Source organism: Leptonotus elevatus, chromosome 19 (assembly GCF_054856555.1).
Source record: "Leptonotus elevatus isolate MCC_2025b chromosome 19, RoL_Lele_1.0, whole genome shotgun sequence".
Taxonomy (NCBI): Eukaryota; Metazoa; Chordata; class Actinopteri; order Syngnathiformes; family Syngnathidae; genus Leptonotus; species Leptonotus elevatus.
The window spans coordinates 5,615,292-5,633,162 of NC_141257.1; the positions used below are offsets into that span (position 1 = coordinate 5,615,292).

At 40.5% G+C, this 17,871-nt stretch overlaps 2 protein-coding genes across 5 annotated transcripts in view; one reads left to right on the top strand and one right to left on the bottom strand.

Annotated features, from left to right (window-relative positions):
* trappc9 (trafficking protein particle complex subunit 9) overlaps window positions 1–8,737 on the bottom strand; it is a 123,560-nt gene extending 114,823 nt beyond the window's left edge. Inside the window, exons 1-6 of one of the 4 annotated variants that reach the window (XM_086063349.1) lie at window positions 7,053–7,648; window positions 6,040–6,070; window positions 5,529–5,674; window positions 3,678–3,803; window positions 1,562–1,588; window positions 593–714 (exon numbers count right to left, since the gene is read on the bottom strand). In XM_086063349.1, the coding sequence (XP_085919475.1) occupies window positions 593–714; window positions 1,562–1,588; window positions 3,678–3,803; window positions 5,529–5,674; window positions 6,040–6,070; window positions 7,053–7,635 (1,035 nt within the window). In that variant the 5' untranslated portion in view covers window positions 7,636–7,648. Of the gene's footprint in view, window positions 1–592; window positions 715–1,561; window positions 1,589–3,677; window positions 3,804–5,528; window positions 5,675–6,039; window positions 6,071–7,051; window positions 7,651–8,518 lie in introns of those variants that run through there. The other 3 variants (XM_086063345.1, XM_086063348.1, XM_086063347.1) reach the window with 3 other exon arrangements.
* Window positions 8,738–9,947: 1,210 nt separating this feature from the next.
* LOC147157636 (sodium-dependent neutral amino acid transporter B(0)AT3-like) lies at window positions 9,948–17,393 on the top strand. The gene is made up of 13 exons (XM_086062623.1): window positions 9,948–10,026; window positions 10,795–10,904; window positions 11,000–11,159; window positions 11,322–11,462; window positions 12,625–12,756; window positions 12,946–13,127; window positions 13,198–13,308; window positions 13,380–13,492; window positions 14,698–14,983; window positions 15,069–15,273; window positions 15,361–15,520; window positions 15,591–15,753; window positions 15,841–17,393. The coding sequence occupies exons 2-13, from the start codon at window positions 10,860–10,862 to the stop codon at window positions 16,027–16,029; spliced, it is 1,887 nt and encodes a 628-aa protein (XP_085918749.1). The 5' UTR covers window positions 9,948–10,026; window positions 10,795–10,859; the 3' UTR covers window positions 16,030–17,393.
* The last annotated feature ends 478 nt before the right edge of the window (window positions 17,394–17,871 follow it).

Genomic DNA, 17,871 nt, shown 5'->3' on the forward strand with positions numbered 1-17,871 from the left:
TTCCTGCTGTTTCCACTCAGATTAGAAATTTGAATTAGCTTGCCATCCGTTAATTTACCTCCACTTCCACACTCATTGTCTGCTTATTAAAATTCAATTAATAACTGAATAGCTGTGTAATTTCATTGTGAACGATCCATCTACAGGTGTGTGTGTGTGTGTGGGGGGGGGGGGGGGGGGCAGGTGAAAAAAAAAAGAAGCCAATTATAATAATGAAGATAAAGCTCTGGGCCCTCAACAGGTAATGATCCTATTCAGCTCCCAGTAAGGTCTGAGGGATGGCCATGTGTTACGGGCCCATTCTTATGTATGTTGTGTTTGAATACATCTTGGAAGTATGGAAAATGCTGACTCATAAATTTTGATTCCCAGAGACTAAACCTGCTCCTGTGCTTGTTACACACCCCCCCCCCCCCCCCCCCCCCATTGTCCAAGTGAGTAATAAACAGCAACAATTCAAGCTATTGTCCTCAAACTCAGTCCCAGCAAGCTAATACTGCCCCCTGGTGCTTTGGAATGCGGATCACAAGTCCGACTTGACACTTTATTCATGGCTTGCTTTTATGAATTCATTGAAAAATGTTTGAACTACCTTTCCATAGTAGGAGATTGCCTCTTTGTACTTCTCGATAATATCCTCCGGGCTCAGGCAGTTCTTGGCCCGTCCGATCTCGGCGCTGGTATCGGCGCTGATGCCGTTGGCCGTGAGGGCGCCTGCACTCACGAAAATAGGAAGAGGAGCTGATTAGTGTGGGACGGCAGGCGGCACGGCGCGGTCTGCCGCCAGACTGATGAAATGGGAAAAGGAAGTCAGCAGAAGGGACTTGACTCCGCTGCTCGATGCGTGAATAATCCACAAATGCAAACAAAACACTCAGGCCAGCTGTGCAGAATGTGTGCGGCGTATCTAATTTGTGATCAGGATGCTTGGTTAAACTTGCACTTTATGTGATTTAATACAAAAGGAAGATTTTGCTTCTTTCTTTTTTTTTTTTGCCAGATAGATTCAGAACAGTCAAGATCAATGTTGCATATGCAATTATCTCCAGAAATGCGTTTGTTTAAGCAAGCCACTCCGATGTCATTGTAATTAAAATAACTAATTTACATAAGACGGCCCACACACACAGTTTCTCCGCCCATGACTTGGCAGCGAGGCTGAGTGAAGATCTGACTCTTCCGAGTGACAAACGACAAGAGAAGCGCTGTCATGTCAAAGCCAAAAGCTAAGCAAAGCAGCCATGTTGGATGCACAGGTAAGTGGCACGTACACACGCGCCACATGCGCGGATCCGCCATACTTAATTGGCAAGTGAAATTTGCGGAAAATTGGGTTCACGGGGAGCACATAGTCTAATAATGGCAAGCAATTTAAATTCACAAGAATAAGAAACACATTTTAAGAACAGCATGAGGGGAAAAAAAAAGGTGAACTCATTTGGGCCGGCAATGTCAATAATCAAATTAATAACACAAATTTGAGGAATTAGGGTGCTAAATATTTGGCATGAAGGATGAAAACATGCAACTAGAAGAGGCTACGTTGGGTTAGAAGCCATACCTGGGTCAATGAGAACCTCCTGAGCCCCTACAGAGAGAAAGAATGCAGGTTGACACACACACAGCAATGTTAGCAGCGTTAGTCCCGACACACCACTCAATGGGCTTGCACTGCTCTGTTATGATCTCCATTTTTAACCTTTTTTTCAACACCTGTGGGTTAGTTACATATTCTTACAAATATGTATCTACTACTCCCAAAGGTCCCTTGAGTATGAACAAGTGGTTTTCAAAGCATGAGCACAGAGGACTTGGAGCAGCTTGAGGGGGGGGAAAAAAAGAAGGGAAATATTGCTAAGCTAACTTTAGCCACACTTCAAAGGCAAAATGAGATTAGCCCCCTGTTAGATTCTCAGAGGTGAAGCTCAACGTTTCACATTTTTATAAACCACCTCGACATTTCTGTTTAGGGAAAATAGAAGTGAAAAGGTAAAGGAAGAAAAAATAATTAGTAACGTGCCACTCACTCTCTGTCCACTAAAAATGACCTCAAGTTGCTCAGGGGTCAGGCAATGACTAATCACAGCTCATCTGTATTCTGCTTTTGGACATGTGACGTTCGCAGCTGAGCGCTGTTATTGCTCGTTAACCGAAGCCCCGAGCAACTGTGATGTCATTTTCAGTTGACAGCAAGTGACAAAACGGCCGCCCCCAGAGATAGATAAAAACAAGTGGATTTGGCTGATTCATTCATATTCCACAATCACAATATTAATCAGAATACTGTGATTAGACTAGTGGGGCTGGATGGAAGAGCTCACTGATATGAATAAAAAAAATAAAAATAAAAACATTGCATTTCTCTGCTTAATTCAAATTAAACAAGTGAGGGCCCATAGAAAATACCTGTATTATTGTAAAGAAAATTTTGGACCTCTTTAGACAAGGATTGGGCAAACTTTTTTTTTTAATGTGTATTTAAAACTAATTATTTTAATAATAATCATTCTTATTGTTTGTATTTTTATAATTTATTTACTGTATATTTCTTTGAATGATTAATATAAGCAAAAATGTTAAACATACTAAATTGTTTATTTTACTAATACATTTTTATTTTATCATTGGCAATATATCAATTAAGCAGATACATGTATTTTTTTATTAAAATAATGTAGTCACTTGACCCGTGCGGATTCAAGTTTTCAAATATATTTTAATATTTTGGGGGGCTTTTTTTTTTTTTAGGTTTTGCTGGATTTGTGTCCCCAATTTTCCAACAGTTAGTGGAAAAGGTATACTGTACTGAATGTATACACACACCAATTGCATTTCAACGGGCGTCAGGTATACTCGGAATTTCGCTATTCATGGTCTTACATGTCCTCTCCCCCGTTTAATTTACATTATGAAACTGCGTGGTGGTCCAGATTAAGAAAGCGAAAACCTTGCGCTCCCCTGCTTTATACTGTATCCCAAAAATCCCTTAAAAACAAATTATCTGGTGAAATGGGTTAAAGACAGGTCAATAAAAAGAAAAGAAAAAAAAAAACTTTATTATTCTCCTTAATCAGCCAATGGACATGCTGCAAACACACGGGCCAGAAATCACGCTCGTGCTCCTATGGCCATGCACTCATATCTAATCAGCCAATTATGTGGCAGGGAGTACACGCAGGGACGCAAACATGATCTAAAAGCATCAGATGGGAGGCAAGGGACGGCAACAAAAAAAAAAGAAAAAAAAAAAGATTGAAGCCATTGTGATGTTGGCAGGGCTCGTCGTGGCCGTCCGTGCCAGCAAAGGCCGCTTGCCAAAAATCGGATCTGCTGTGATTGAGGTCGATAAAAACAGACCTCTCTGGCTGAGTCCTAATTATTAAAAGTGAATGAGGAACACTCGGCCCTTCATGATGAGCTCACTGAAGAGTAGAGCATGGGAATAGACTTCACAAAAAGCGGATTTCAAAATGCGACAGGGTTGACGTTAATTGGAACGCAACACCATTTTAACTGCGTGTTAATAAATGGAGTGGATTTCGATCACATAAAAAAAAATGTGCTCCAAACATACAGAAGTAACCATATTTTGAAAGCCATTTCACAGAGAGAATATTGAATTTAAAGTCCACGTATATTGAATCTCGTCGAAATCAAACAGCAGTGAATCGTCTCACCTGGCCTGTGACGTTTCCCCGCATCAGCTGGCTGCGAGATATTTGCCTTGTGCATGAGCGTCCTCCCCGCCGTGCCTCCGGGATAGTGGAATATGACAGATGCCGAACACAGACCCTCCAACGCGGCTGGACAACAACAATAACAATAATTAGATGGACATATGGAAAATTTGATTATTATTTTTTTTCCTGTATACAAATTGGGCCTCGGGCCTCGGGACTCTTGAGGCCTCCCTGACTTTATGTTTTTTGGATTTGTTGGGGTCTGGATGTTTCTTGGGCTGGGGAGGAGTTCTGGTGGGGGGTGTCTGGTCGGTGCTGGATTTCACCTTCCTTGGTTTTCTTCGGTCCCCTCGGGTCTCCTGGTGTTCGATTTAGGTGAACGGTATAAGATTTTTTTTTTTTCTAATAGGTTTTCTGGTGAGCTAACAAACACACGCACGCACGCACGCACACACACATACTCACCCACACACACACAAAAAAAAAAAAAAAAAAAGTATGTATGTATGTATGTATATATGTATATATGTATGTATATATGTGTATATATATATATATATATATATTTAAAAAAAAAAAAAAAAAAAAAAAAAAAAAAGAGCAATGATGATGACATTTCCGAATGAACAATACTGAGCTCTTATAAAAAAAAAAAAAGAAAAAAAAAAAGAAAAAAAGAAAAAAAAAAAAAAAAAAAAAAAAAAAAAAAATTGGGCCTCGGGAGTAGACTATAATGTTTTGTGAGGTGCGCCTTTCTGAAAATGTAATGATGACTTACAGTGACAGGCTGAACAAATGCTTTTCCACTGGGTGGGAGAAGGTAATAATCAACCTGTCCATCATTAGTTAAGTATATACAATTATTTGTTTATTACTCTAATAATGTGAAAAAGTGTGAAGTTTTTTAAAAACGGTTCAGTAATGCCTTCAGTTTGTCATCATATACTCGTACAAATATGTGTAATAGTGAATGTATTTTTTTACAAAGTGTTTTAAATGTTATACTCATGTAAAATGATTAGGGCTGGGTTTTAAAAATCGAATCATCGATATTGAAGCGATTTTCCTTATTTTAATATCTTTTTCTTATAAATTCATCAGATTTTTTTGTATCTTGTTTTACTGTTTTCTTGAAATTTACTCTTCACATGAATTTAAAAGTATGTTCTTACATTTATGAAAGACCTGACAAATTGCACTTTTTAATTTATATTTACAATTATTGAATAAAAAAAAATAACAGTTACTGTCACTGCAAAATTCTTTTTGGAATTCAATGTTTGTGGAGTTTTTTATCATGCCATTAATATTTAAGAAGAACTGATGTTTCAATATCAGATTGAATCGAATCGCAAAAAAAATCAAAATCGATCTGAACTCTTTTGAATCGATTGAAGAAATTAGAATGGAAATATTTGTTTCCATATTTTTGTCACAGACTTAATTAAATGTGCAAGGTAAATATTTCCTGTTCCTCAAATTTTGCATTTTTATGTTAATGTAAAAAAAAATTGTCATGAAATTAACTAAAAAAAATTACTTTAAAAAAACTGCCCATTTGCAAAGCTAAATTGATTATTATTTTTATTTTTTTTGCAATTTCGAGACCTTTTATTATGTAGATCTTAAACTAAGTACACTGTGGTGCAAAATTACTAATATGATGAATATTTAATACACGTTAAACCTTACAATCTCCTTATCAAAGCTATCTTGAGCCGTAAAAACAAAAAAACAAAAAAAATCCCATACAGGTCAAACTTTGAATTTCTAGGTGTGTACCGACTTGAGGTCACAAACATAACACCTAGCGCCAGTCCTCGGAGTCGTGCCGTGTCACAGACTCACCCCCCAACCAGAGGAAGTCATTAACGCCCCTGAGCAACTCCACCGCCATGTGGTAGTGAACCAGGGCGTCCTGCAGCATGCCCGCTTGGAGACACAAGTCGCCGACGTGTTTCCTCATGCGTCCCTGGCAGCGCTTCTTATAATGCCTGGAGAGAAATGGATTTTGAACAGGCATCACTAGGACAGCCGAAACGATACATCCAAAAACGTTTTTTGGGGGGGGGGGGGGGTGTTCTGCTGGGTACCAGGAGAGGAGATGATGTACTGAGTGGGAAGGGAGGGGGGGGGGGGGCACAGGCAAAGAACAACAAGGAGCTTTTTGTAGTTCTTTGCTGCTATCTATAGGCAACTAGAAGCTTTTTGGGTTCGAGGGGGTCAATTACGCCGTTTTTCACTATTCACAGCAAGGCTCAGGGAACACGATACTGTAATTGAAACTTATACAGTTATGTACGTGTTTTCATGTGATTTGGGGATCAACACGGGATACACAGAGGGTCTGATGTCTCACCTTTTCGCACCCAACAATAAACTCACAGGACAGTATGAAAGAAAAAAAAAGGCAGAACAAAATAAAGCAAGGTGAACAAACAGAAATGAAGATGGAGGGCAAATAAATCCTTTGAACATTTTCTTTCATTAAAAGAAAAATCAAAAGGATGCGAGGGCTACTTCGACATTATTTACCTGTAATTCATTCAACACGTTTTTTTTCATATACATTTGAGAAGTCCTGTTTTGTTTGGCGGTTCTTGAATGCGCCTCATGCGCAAAGTGAAACTAAAAGTTGCGTCTTGTCTACTTTTCTGTTCCAATTTTGACCCATGTGTGATGACACATCAGTTTATTTAGGCGAGTACGCTAGCTAATACGAATGCTGAACCTCTTGATTGTTATGAAGAATGAAATAAGTGAATACAATCGTTACATGCATCATTGGCTTACGATTGCGCTCCTGGATACATTGTGTTGATGTTTTATGATCATTTCTATTTTAAGATGTCTGTTTGAGCTAATGTGGGATTTAGGCTAGTTATGCTAGCTAGCTAATGGTATTGAGATGGGCCTCATGTGAAGATGGTTTGGAATTGTGATGAATAATTTGATTTAATTTAAATAGGGCTGGGCAATATAGCAAATTAATCATTTCAAAATTTTGATTTTAAAATTAGTTAAATAAATCAAACTCTTTAAATAAATACTTGTTGGGTTTATTAGATTGATTAAAATAATCATCTAGAATGACTGGGAGAAAAAAAAATGTTTTTTTGATTTATTTAAGATTTTATTTGTTTGGCCATATCGCCCAGCCCTATATAGCAAAATGGTATTTTATGTATTATGAGTTCATTCATAACTGTGTTCATACAGTAGATGCATGGTGTTGATGCTTTATGATCCTCTCAGTTCTAAGTGTTTTGGTGCCATCTTGTGGCATCGATAAGAAATTGCTGCAAAAAAAAAAATGGGCAGCAAATGGTCCCGGGGCTCGAGTTTGGACATTTGTACAAAATTCCACTCACCTGCTGTCAGTGTCCAAACCCACAAAATCCTTCTTCTCAAAGGGCACACAGAGCAGAGGGATCTTATCACCCGACTTGTCGGTGGCACGGTCCAACCGTTTGGACTCCAAAACGATAAATATGGACTCTACAAAGTCCTCCACCCTCTTCTCCACATCGGAGCAATCTTCAAAGCTGGGATAGAAGGCCACGTCGGTCCTCTGCTGCTCGGTGATGTCCCCCTGCAGCCCGAACACCAGCAACCTGGAGTCGTACAGCGTGGAGCCGTACACTTCCTTCTTGGCGTGGAAGTGCTCGGCCGTCAGAGGCCAGTCTTTGGAGGAGCCGCAGGTGGTGACGGCCACCAGGCCCACCACCTTGCGGTGCGTCTGGAAGTCGCCCCACTCGTTGTTTTCGGACAAGTAGTGGTGGCGGTAGCGGATGTAAAGGAGCCGCTGGGAGTCCCGGATGCTCACTTGACTCACGCTGGCAATGCGCTTGTAGATCTTGAAGAACTGGTCCTCGGGCACGCTGCCCACAGGTTGGACCACCACCAGAACAGACTGGTGGTCTTCGGCACATTGCAGGTAGTCGGGGACACTCATTTTCCCATGTGGTTCCTTCGGGCAAACGTACAGAAGAAGTATATTGAAAATGTGACTTTTCTCTTCTAACATTTTTTCTTTTAATATTATGACTAATATCGGTCTGAAAAATATAACACTGACAATGTCTTTTATAAAAAATAAAAAATAAAACCTCTTCTTGTATTACTGGCTGCCCTAATGTAAAAATAAAAAAAATTATTCTGGTAAAATTCACATTTTAATCTCGGATATGTACATTTTATTTTGGAAAATCTCCTATTTTAATTTTTAATGTTTTATTGAGAAAATACATGATTTTTTAAATCTAGAAAACAACTTTTTTCGCAAAAATGTATCACTTTATTCTCATATTAGACTTAACAAGAAGAAAAATACCATACTCAAAAAATTATGAATATTTTGATCTAAAATATATTGGATGTTGTTTTACTAAAAAAAAAATATATATATATAATATATATAAAGAAAGTTGTGCATCTGAACAAAACCAGATCCTGCTCACACCATGGATTAATCCACATTGACTGCTATAGATGCAGAAATGGTACAACATATTGCAGGCAAGCAATCTGGATGCATGACTGCCCTGACAGAGCACTGCCATTTAGCAGAATCTACTAAAAACTAACACACTTGATGAGTTTACGTTTAGATGTTAAAAAGTACACATGAGTATTAAATTCAAGCGGACACAACGTTATTATACATGTCCATTGACAGCTCTCTTGTAGCTTAGCCAATTAGCTAGTGCACGATAGTCGACTTATAACACCTCCAGGAGCAATACAACGAACGGGTAATCATAGCACACATGATCGTTAATATATTTTCCATTTGCGCCCGATTGACTTAATCACATTTTATTTGTGCGTCGCCTTACCTTCTCAGCAAGCTGTCAAACGTTGCAGCTTCCTCCTTGGGTTCACGGGTTAGCGACGGAAGAACAACAATATAGATTGTTGTTTTCAAAATAAAGGAATTAAAAACAAGTATTGTTTCGTTTCGTTACACTACGAATAGACACTATAAGAAAACCTTAAAGATAGCACTACAGCAGCAGTTAATATCAAAATAGAGCGAGATGAAAGCGCACTCAAACGAACGTTATAATGTTGCTTTTATTTTGAATACGCAAAGATTCACTCCCTGTTGCATCGAGAACAATGATCCGTGTAACTACGAATGTCGGAACCTAAATTTAAAAAAAAATTCTCCAGTCTCAGGGGATGTTCATTCAGTGGTTTAATTTTGCAGGAGGAGGGAATCGTGCCACAGACATGACACAATAATAGTAAATGGCAACTTTCTAACTTTAAGAAACACTAAAAGAAATGAAGAGAAATGTGGTAACAGTTACATTTAAAAAAAAAAAAAAAAAAAAGAGGGGGTGATTACATATGGCTAAAATCTGGACCAAGCACAAACAACATGGCAAGGTTGTTAAAGGCAACACAGAACATAAAAAAAAACCTTTAAAATATAAAGCTAATCTGACAAAAGCAATCAGAGAAAGTTGGAGCCAGAATGATGTATCACTCATTAAATCCATGTCTCTGGAGCCAGGGGTGATGCAACAAATTACAAGTGGTGTGCTGAAAGCCGTTGTTGTTTTTCAACTAAAGAAAAATGTATAAACCTAGTCATATACACAAGTGCACTTTAGCATACGCACATTTGCCAGCAACATATGCACATGAAATTCACAGGCATATACCATAATGCATTTATGAATCATATCCCCATACTCACATATACAATTTTCATTACATTCATACCGATACATCCAAAGAAATTACAGCATATATACAATTTTAACAGCTCATGTCTGATTTAAGTAATTTTTTTCAACTTTGCTTTTAAAAAATAAAAAATAAATTCAGCAAGTGACTGACGTCTTTTTCAGATCTGTTCCAAAATTATTCCACAAATTAACACCTTTTACAGAAACACACCTTTGCTTAATATTTCTTCTTGTTTGAATTTTTTTGTAGACATTTTTAAACAGGATCGGTATTTGTTTTATATGAGTTTCCCCAGATTTTCACACATTAGGTCAGATACGGTAATATTAGTGAACAATATAATAATGGTTGACATTTTCCTTTTGACATCATCTATGTGTGACTTCCAACATGATTTGTCATCAATAACTACTCCCAAGAAATGTATTATTTTCTATTTCAATTGAATTGACCATAACTTTGACCTGTTGTGTGGTTTGTCATTGATGAAAAGAACCACCCAAAAGAAAATGTGATCTTTGTGACGTCATATTAAAGACAAAAGGGTTCAAAGGTATAGAAGAAGAAGGGTCCAATATGTAATACATACAGTCTGGGTTGGGCAGTTTAAAGACATTTAGTGTGAAAGTGCCTTCCTAAAGGAGAGGTGAGTTTCTCTCCGCTCTTCCGAGTTCTCGCTTCCAAACTAGTTTTAACATGTAAAAGTCATATTAAATGTAAATTTACTTTAGATATGTTCAATACTATTGCTTTAATTCTAATCAAGTTACGCCTAGACTTTTTCAATATTTCAAACCAAAAAATTGTTATGCCGATTTAACACAATGATTTTTATGTGGCGAGTTTGATTTCAGCATCTTAAAAGTGTTGCAATAAATAAATAAAATTGGCCCAAAAATATATTGGATGTCTGTCTGCCTTTTTGTGTTTGGAGTAAATAGTAAATGCAATCTAAATTGCAAAAACAATTGATTTGATTTATATTTTATATTAAATATATATATTTTTTATTTTATTTTTTATTTTATTTTTTATTTTATTTTTTATTTTATTTTATTTTATTTTATTTTATTTTATTTTATTTTTTATTTTATTTTATTTTATTTTATTTTATTTTATTTTATTTTTTATTTTATTTTTTATTTTATTTTTTATTTTATTTTTTATTTTATTTTTTATTTTATTTTTTATTTTATTTTTTATTTTATTTTTTATTTTTTTTTTATGTCACATAGAAAAGTGACATGAAAGGCTTTCAATAGAAACATACTGCATTTAACAGGTATTCTGAATTCTCACTTCCGGGGGGGATAAAAGGACAAGTTCCAATCCAATTATCACGCTGACTTTGCATAACGCAAAATTGATGAAACTATTGAAGTCTGGTCACTTTTATGTGATTGTCTTTCCGCAGACACATTATCTTCCTGGTGGTCATTAAAACCAGTACTCTTGTCATCGCATACCCTAAGAAGTCAGATGTTTTGCAAAAATACAGCGAGCATGAAGCTGTCCAGCATAGAGGTGAGACAAGGGGACGAAATACAGTCACACTCAAATGTGTTGCACTATTGCCACATCATTTGTGACCTTGCGCTATTTTTTTTTCCCCCCTCCAGCTCAACATGGTCAAAAATGTTGAGTTGGACGAGCAAACCGGGGAAGAGAACGAAGTCAAGTGGGACAACAAGGTGCAGTACCTGCTGACCATCATTGGCTTTGCAGTCGGACTTGGAAATATATGGCGCTTTCCCTTCCTGTGCCAAACTTACGGAGGAGGTGAGATTGAAAACAATTGAGGGTCTTAAAAAACGGTCTCGGACTCATACTTTGGTCAAAACACAAACAATCTACTTACAATCCATTCCGTTTTGGAGGTTCTGTTCTGGCATTGACGTAGGTCAAGTAAAACTCTTTAACAAGTGTCTCCTGAATTTCCAGGGGCTTTCCTCATCCCGTACGGAATATCGCTGGTGTTTGAGGGTCTCCCCTTGCTCTACCTGGAGTTGGCGATTGGACAGAAACTCCGCAAGGGAAGCATCGGAGTGTGGAAGGAGATCTCACCCTTTATGGGTGGAGTTGGTGGGCGACCCGAGATCTATTGTGATCCTTTAGTGTCGAGTCGGGATGCACGATAATGCTATTTTCAACCGATAAACCGATCATTTAAAAAAGTGTCGCTAACCAATAAGTAAGCCGATAATTGTTTGCAAAATGAACTTGAATACAAATATACTTTCAAGTCCTAACGTGTACAAATATATTGAAACATTGTGGTTTTGAGTTTGGCAAAAACATAATAGCCATTAGGGCTGGGAATCTTTGACTGTCTCACGTTTCGATTTGATTCCGATTTTGGGGTCTGCGATTCGATTCAGAATCGATTATGAGCGATTTTAGCTTAAAAATTATTTGATTGACAATGATTTCTGCTTTAATTTATAGATATGCAAAGAATTGTCATGATCTACTCCAGTATGACTCGCTAATGCTAATTAGCGAGCTACTCGTGGCACTTTTATCACTCAAAAGAACGACTATTCATACAAAACGCTTTAGGAAATGTATAGAGAAGCATCTTAACATCCTACACTGCAAAAAAAAAAAAAAACTTTTATTGGAATAACTTGATCATGACTTTTTGCTTCTATGTGGCTACAACTGTATCTACAGTGTATCAGAACGAGCGGAACCACACTGCCCCTAAGTGGCCAAATCGTGTACAACATGAACAGTGCTCCCAATAAAGGCACACACAAACAAGGGCAAGACAGTATAAAATAATTTAACTAAAATCGATTTTGGGACATTTAAAATCGATTCGGAATCATACTAAATGAGAATCGCGATTCTTATGAGAATCGATTTTTTGGCACACCCCTAATAGTCATGTTTACAAAAAATACAACAAAAAACTGCGTGGGTAACATTTTGTGAAGACACAGTAAAGAAAGCCTACATTGGCGATGTTGCCATGATGCATCTTCTGTCAACACGAGGTCCTGTGCGCATTATGACGTCACAAATATGCGACACTACCATAGGAGAAGGGAGGGGCTGAGGAGTCGGGCACAACTTGAGCCACAACCACAACAGATGGACCAACGCGGCAAGTCCATTATTATCGGCAGACTTCTGTATTATGTGGTCTATCTGTGTGATGTCAAATTGGTCGATAATTACCGATAATTACCGTGCATCCCTTGTCAAGTAGATCTGGTGGCTATTTGCTTTCTTCTTTCAGGTATTAGCTCCATGATCATATCTTTCCTGATCGCCCTGTTCTACAACTCGGTCCTGGCTTGGGTGCTGTGGTACTTCTACAACTCGTTCAAAAACCCTCTGCCATGGAGCCAGTGTCCGGCTAATGACACAAGTAATGATAAATCACACTGTAGTCCTTTAGATACCATGACTTGAGAAGCCACATACGGATCGGGCAGTTAACATCCACATAGGCCAAGGGTGGCAGCAATGGCCTTTCTCAAGAACGTTAGCATTAGCATAATGAATCACAACATTGCAATTGTCTAAATGATCATACTCGGTTCATCGCTGCATGCAGACTTGACTATAGAATGTACGAAAAGCACCCCGGTCAACTTCTTCTGGTACCGGAAGACCCTCAACATCACTCCTGACATTGAGACCAGCAGTTCTCCGCAGTGGTGGTTGGTGGTCTGCCTGGCCTGCGCCTGGTTTCTTATCTTTATCTGTTTCATCAGAGGGATCAAGTCCATGGGAAAGGTCCGTGTTTGGCTAGGAAATCCCAACCGGTTAGTCTCGACTTTGTGTTTACATTTGGCTTTGTTTACAGGCCGTATACGTGACAACCACTTTGCCCTACGTGGTTCTGACCATTTTCTTGGGTCGTGCCCTCACCTTGCCCGGAGCCATCGATGGACTGGTGTATCTCTTCACGCCTGACGTGAGTTATTGGCAGACGCTTCAGCATGACGGATCTCAACTCAACAGTCTTGATGTGCATTTTTTCCCCAGTGGGGGGTTCTGAAGAACCCTCAGGTGTGGCTTGATGCCGCAACGCAAATCTTCTTCTCGCTCTCGGTGGCCTTCGGAGGTCTGATAGCGTTTTCCAGCTACAACAATCAGCAGTAAGAACTTTTAAATCAGGGGTCTCAAACTCAACGTCTGTGGGGTTCACTAGAGATAGTCTGGGTGGGTCCGGGCCACTTCAAGAATCCTGCAAAAAATGGGCAGGGGTCCCGCCCGCACCAGCTACAACAATCAGCAGTAAGAACTTTTAAATCAGGGGTCTCAAACTCAACGTCTGTGGGGTTCACTAGAGATAGTCTGGGTGGGTCCGGGCCACTTCAAGAATCCTGCAAAAAATGGGCAGGGGTCCCGCCCGCACCAGCTACAACAATCAGCAGTAAGAACTTTTAAATCAGGGGTCTCAAACTCAACGTCTGTGGGGTTCACTAGAGATAGTCTGGGTGGGTCCGGGCCACTTTAAGAATCCTGCAAAAAATGGGCAGGGGTCCCGCCCGCACCACGCCGCCGCAAAGTCCGCGGGACGGTGCGGGCGGGACCCAGCTTCGCCAAGCCCAGCTTCGCACCGCAACCCGACCATCCCCAGCCCTTAGAGCCAATCCTTGTCCCGAAGTTACGGATCTGACTTGCCGACTTCCCTTACCCGCCTTGTTCCAACATGCCAGAGGCCGTTCACCTTGGAGACCTGCTGCGGATATGGGTACGACCTGGCGCGAGATTTACACCCTCTCCCCCGGATTTTCAAGGGCCGGCGGGGGCTCACCGGACACCGCCGGAACCGCGATGCTTTCCAGGGCGCGGGCCCCTTTGGGTTCAAGTATCCAGAAAAAGTAGATTGAAACCCGTCTTCTCAATCTTTATTCGTAACAGTTCAGAACATTAACAGTTCTTCAGAATGGTGACCAGGTCTGGTCCAGTCCTTTTCTTGAGCACAACTTTCTCCGTGCATTCAAGACATGTCTGTGCTCAACAACAACAACAACAAAGAAGTCCATCTCCTATTTTTCTTGAAATTAGATGTTCTCATCGCCGACCTTTATCTTCGCGCAAGGGTTTGAATAAGACATGACTGGGTGACAGGATAACTTCTCCTTCCACTTGGTGCTACTTCGGAATTATATTTCGCTTTGAAATTATGCCCATGGCAATGACACAGGGGGGGGGGGGGGGGTGAGGGTGGAGCCAACTTGGGGGGCCACAAAATATCATCCTGCAAATGGCCCCCAGGATGCGAGTTTGAGACCACTGTTGTACCCAAAGTAGTGCACTCTTGTCATTTTGCTGTTCCTGTTGTGTGCCGTCTCAGCAACAACTGTGAGAAGGACGCTCTTTTGGTGGGAATAATAAACAGCGCCACGTCCCTGTACGCATCCATCGCCATCTTCTCCATCCTGGGCTTTAAAGCCAACAACGACTTGGAAAACTGCCAGAATGATTACGTGAAGATGGTCGAGGAAATGACCCAAAAGTATGACTTAAAGATTCCCGGCGAGGTTGTGAAATACGACCAGTTGGTCGGGTACCTGAACACGACATATCCAGAGATGACAGCATCACTGCAAGAGTGTAACCTAAGCACCTTCCTTGACCAGGTAATGGAGTTCTGGAAAAAAACACTCTTTGGATTGATATCTTGCTATTAGCAATGCGGAATGTTTTGAACGTTTCCCTCTCTAGAGTGCGTCTGGAACTGGTCTGGCTTTTATCACGTTCACCCAAGCAGTGCTGGAGATGCCGTACTCGCAGGTGTGGGCAGTCTTGTTTTTCCTGATGCTCTTCAGCTTGGGCCTATCTTCCATGTTTGGCACCCTAGAGGGGGTCCTCAACCCCATCCGGGAGCTCAAGCTGGTGCCCAAGTGGGTCCCTGTTGAATTATGGACAGGTACTTCTAAAAAAAAAAAAAAAAAAAAAAAAAAAGAACGTTGCGCTAAAGTGAGTGGATGTGAACGATTTTTGTTGTTGTTTGCAGGGATTGTCTGCCTGACCGCCTTTTTGATTTCTCTCCTCTTCACCTTGGGTTCCGGGAACTACTGGGTTGAGGTGTTCAACACTTACGTGGGCTCCATCCCCCTCCTCATTGTCGCCTTTTTCGAAGTTATCGGCGTGTCGTATATCCACGGAATAAAAAGGTACTCATTTCTTCCAACTTGTAATAACTCGAAGTATTGTCGTGCTGAAAAATCTTCTCTTTCCCTCAAGGTTCAGTAACGACATTTTTTTAATGACCGGGAAGAATCCCAGTTTGTACTGGAAAATGTGTTGGACTGTCATCAGCCCTTTGATGCTCATGGCGGTATTGATTGCGTTTGTGGCACTCGAGGCGAAGAACCCGCCCCAATTCGGCACATGGAACCCCGATTATGTAAGTCAAATGTACATTTCTCACTATCAATACATTCATCTTGACTCAAATGTGAAAATGTTTGCCATTTTGTGCCCCCCCCCTCAGGAACTATTTCCCCAATCTCAGGCCAAGCCCTACCCAGGCTGGGTGGTTGCCATCAGCGTATTACTTTGCACGTTGCCCGTGATTGCCATCCCAATCGTGGCTTTGTACCACTGCTTCAAGAAAACCGCCGGCCGCATTAACATCAACCCATACAGGGGTTCGTTGGAGAATTCCGTGCAGGAGCAGTAGCAAGAGAAATGTAGCATGAAGAATGAGGCTGGATGTTTTTTTTGCATTCGTGGTCTCAAATGTGCGCTACTAGACGGGCTTGCACAAGTACAGTTCAGTTGTATTTAACTTTGTAGTGACTTGCAAATGATATTTCATTATTCAACCCAAAAATTGGTCATTCTAATCATGTGTTGTATGTGCCCTCGCAAGTCTTAAATGAATCGTTCTCATAATGCATTTGGAATATGAATTAAAGCAGGAAAAGCCACCCGTTTTTTAATCTTTCTCAGCGGGCGGCCATTTTGTCTACTGAAAATGTCATCACAGTTGCTCGCAGCTCGGCTCGAAAACAGGCGAGCCGTGATCGTTCGTTACCTGAGCCATGAGTAACGGATGCCATTTTCAATCGAGTGAGATAAGAACAAGTGGATTTTGGAACTCAAAATTCCACAAAGGTAATCGGTAAAGGTACATATTGTAAAGAAAGTTTTTGGGTTGTGTTAGTGGAATATGAGCTAAGCAGCAAAATCAACCCGTTTGAAATCTTTCTCGGGGGGGCGGCCATTTTGCCACCACAGTTGACATGGCTCACCTGTTCTGACAACCCGTTTGAAAAAATCTTTCTCGGGGGGGCGGCCATTTTGCCACCACAGTTGACATGGCTCACCTGTTCTCTGACAACCCGTTTGAAATCTTTCTCGGGGGGGCGGCCATTTTGCCACCACAGTTGACATGGCTCACCTGTTCTCTGACAACCCGTTTGAAATCTTTCTCGGGTGGCGGCCATTTTGCCACCACAGTTGACATGGCTCACCTGTTCTCTGAAGCCGAGCTGTGATTGGTTGTTACCTGAGCAACTGTGATGTCAAGAGCAAGTGTCAAAATGGCCGCCCCCCCCTGAGATGGATTTTGCTGCTTAACTCCTATTTCACAAACCCAATCAAGACTAGTGGGAGCCCATACAACATTAAAAAGGACATTTATGGGTCGACTTCACCTTTAATGTTGGTAATTACGATGCCACTTTTGAGCAATCCGATTCTTCGGTGGTACTTGGTATAAAAGATTTACGACCGACTTGACTTTAAAAAAATCCGGCATGCACATCCAATCTGAAGCAAAAGACATTTACAGCAAATTCTTTGTATATAGACGACATTGGACCAACTCGTCGACTTCCCGTGGAAAAATACCACCAAAGTGTAACGCGTCAAAACTTTTTCACGGAAAAATACCCAAGTGTAAATCAAAGTCCAGATCACGCACAGTACGTAGTAAAGTAGCTGGCCGGTTTTCAACTCGCCATCTTTATTGATCTAGCGGCTGGTTTACTGGCGGTGTTTTATGACGCGTGGATCATCATTAAAAGAGCTTTTGTGTCATGTATTGCCTCTTGGGTTACTGAGTTGAGAAGGTACAAATGGAATATTAATGAAAAATGTCAGACGCAAAGTTGCGCGCGCAAGAACACATCCTTGTATATGTGCTGCGATCACGTTTTCTGACGCGTCCTTGCCAAGAGCCAGCGGAAGACGCCTCTTGACCATATTTGGCAAGACTTTTTCAATCTTAATTTACATATGCAATATATATATATATATATCATGTCAAACCGTATTGTGCTAATAAATGTTTTATCTGCAAAGAAGAAAACCCGCGGAAAGCAATGTGCAACCGTTGCAAACGCACCAGCAAGTAACCACGTCTGCTCTTAAACGGAACAAATTGTCTTGTACACAAAGTTACGGCTGATAAAAAGAACAATGGAAAGAGCTGATGGCCCAAACGGCCGCTTGCGTTTGATGCATTCCATCCGGAATAGGACAAAGTTACCGCTCGCACATTTGGAGCGTGAAATCT

Excerpts from the sequence above, each read along its gene's own strand:
- LOC147157636 (XM_086062623.1), top strand. The coding sequence starts at position 10,860 with ATGTTTTGCAAAAATACAGCGAGCATGAAGCTGTCCAGCATAGAG. Across the intron at positions 15,521-15,590 it reads TATATCCACGGAATAAAAAG|GTTCAGTAACGACATTTTTT; the intron begins GTACTCATTTCT and ends CTTTCCCTCAAG. Across the intron at positions 15,754-15,840 it reads GCACATGGAACCCCGATTAT|GAACTATTTCCCCAATCTCA; the intron begins GTAAGTCAAATG and ends CCCCCCCCTCAG.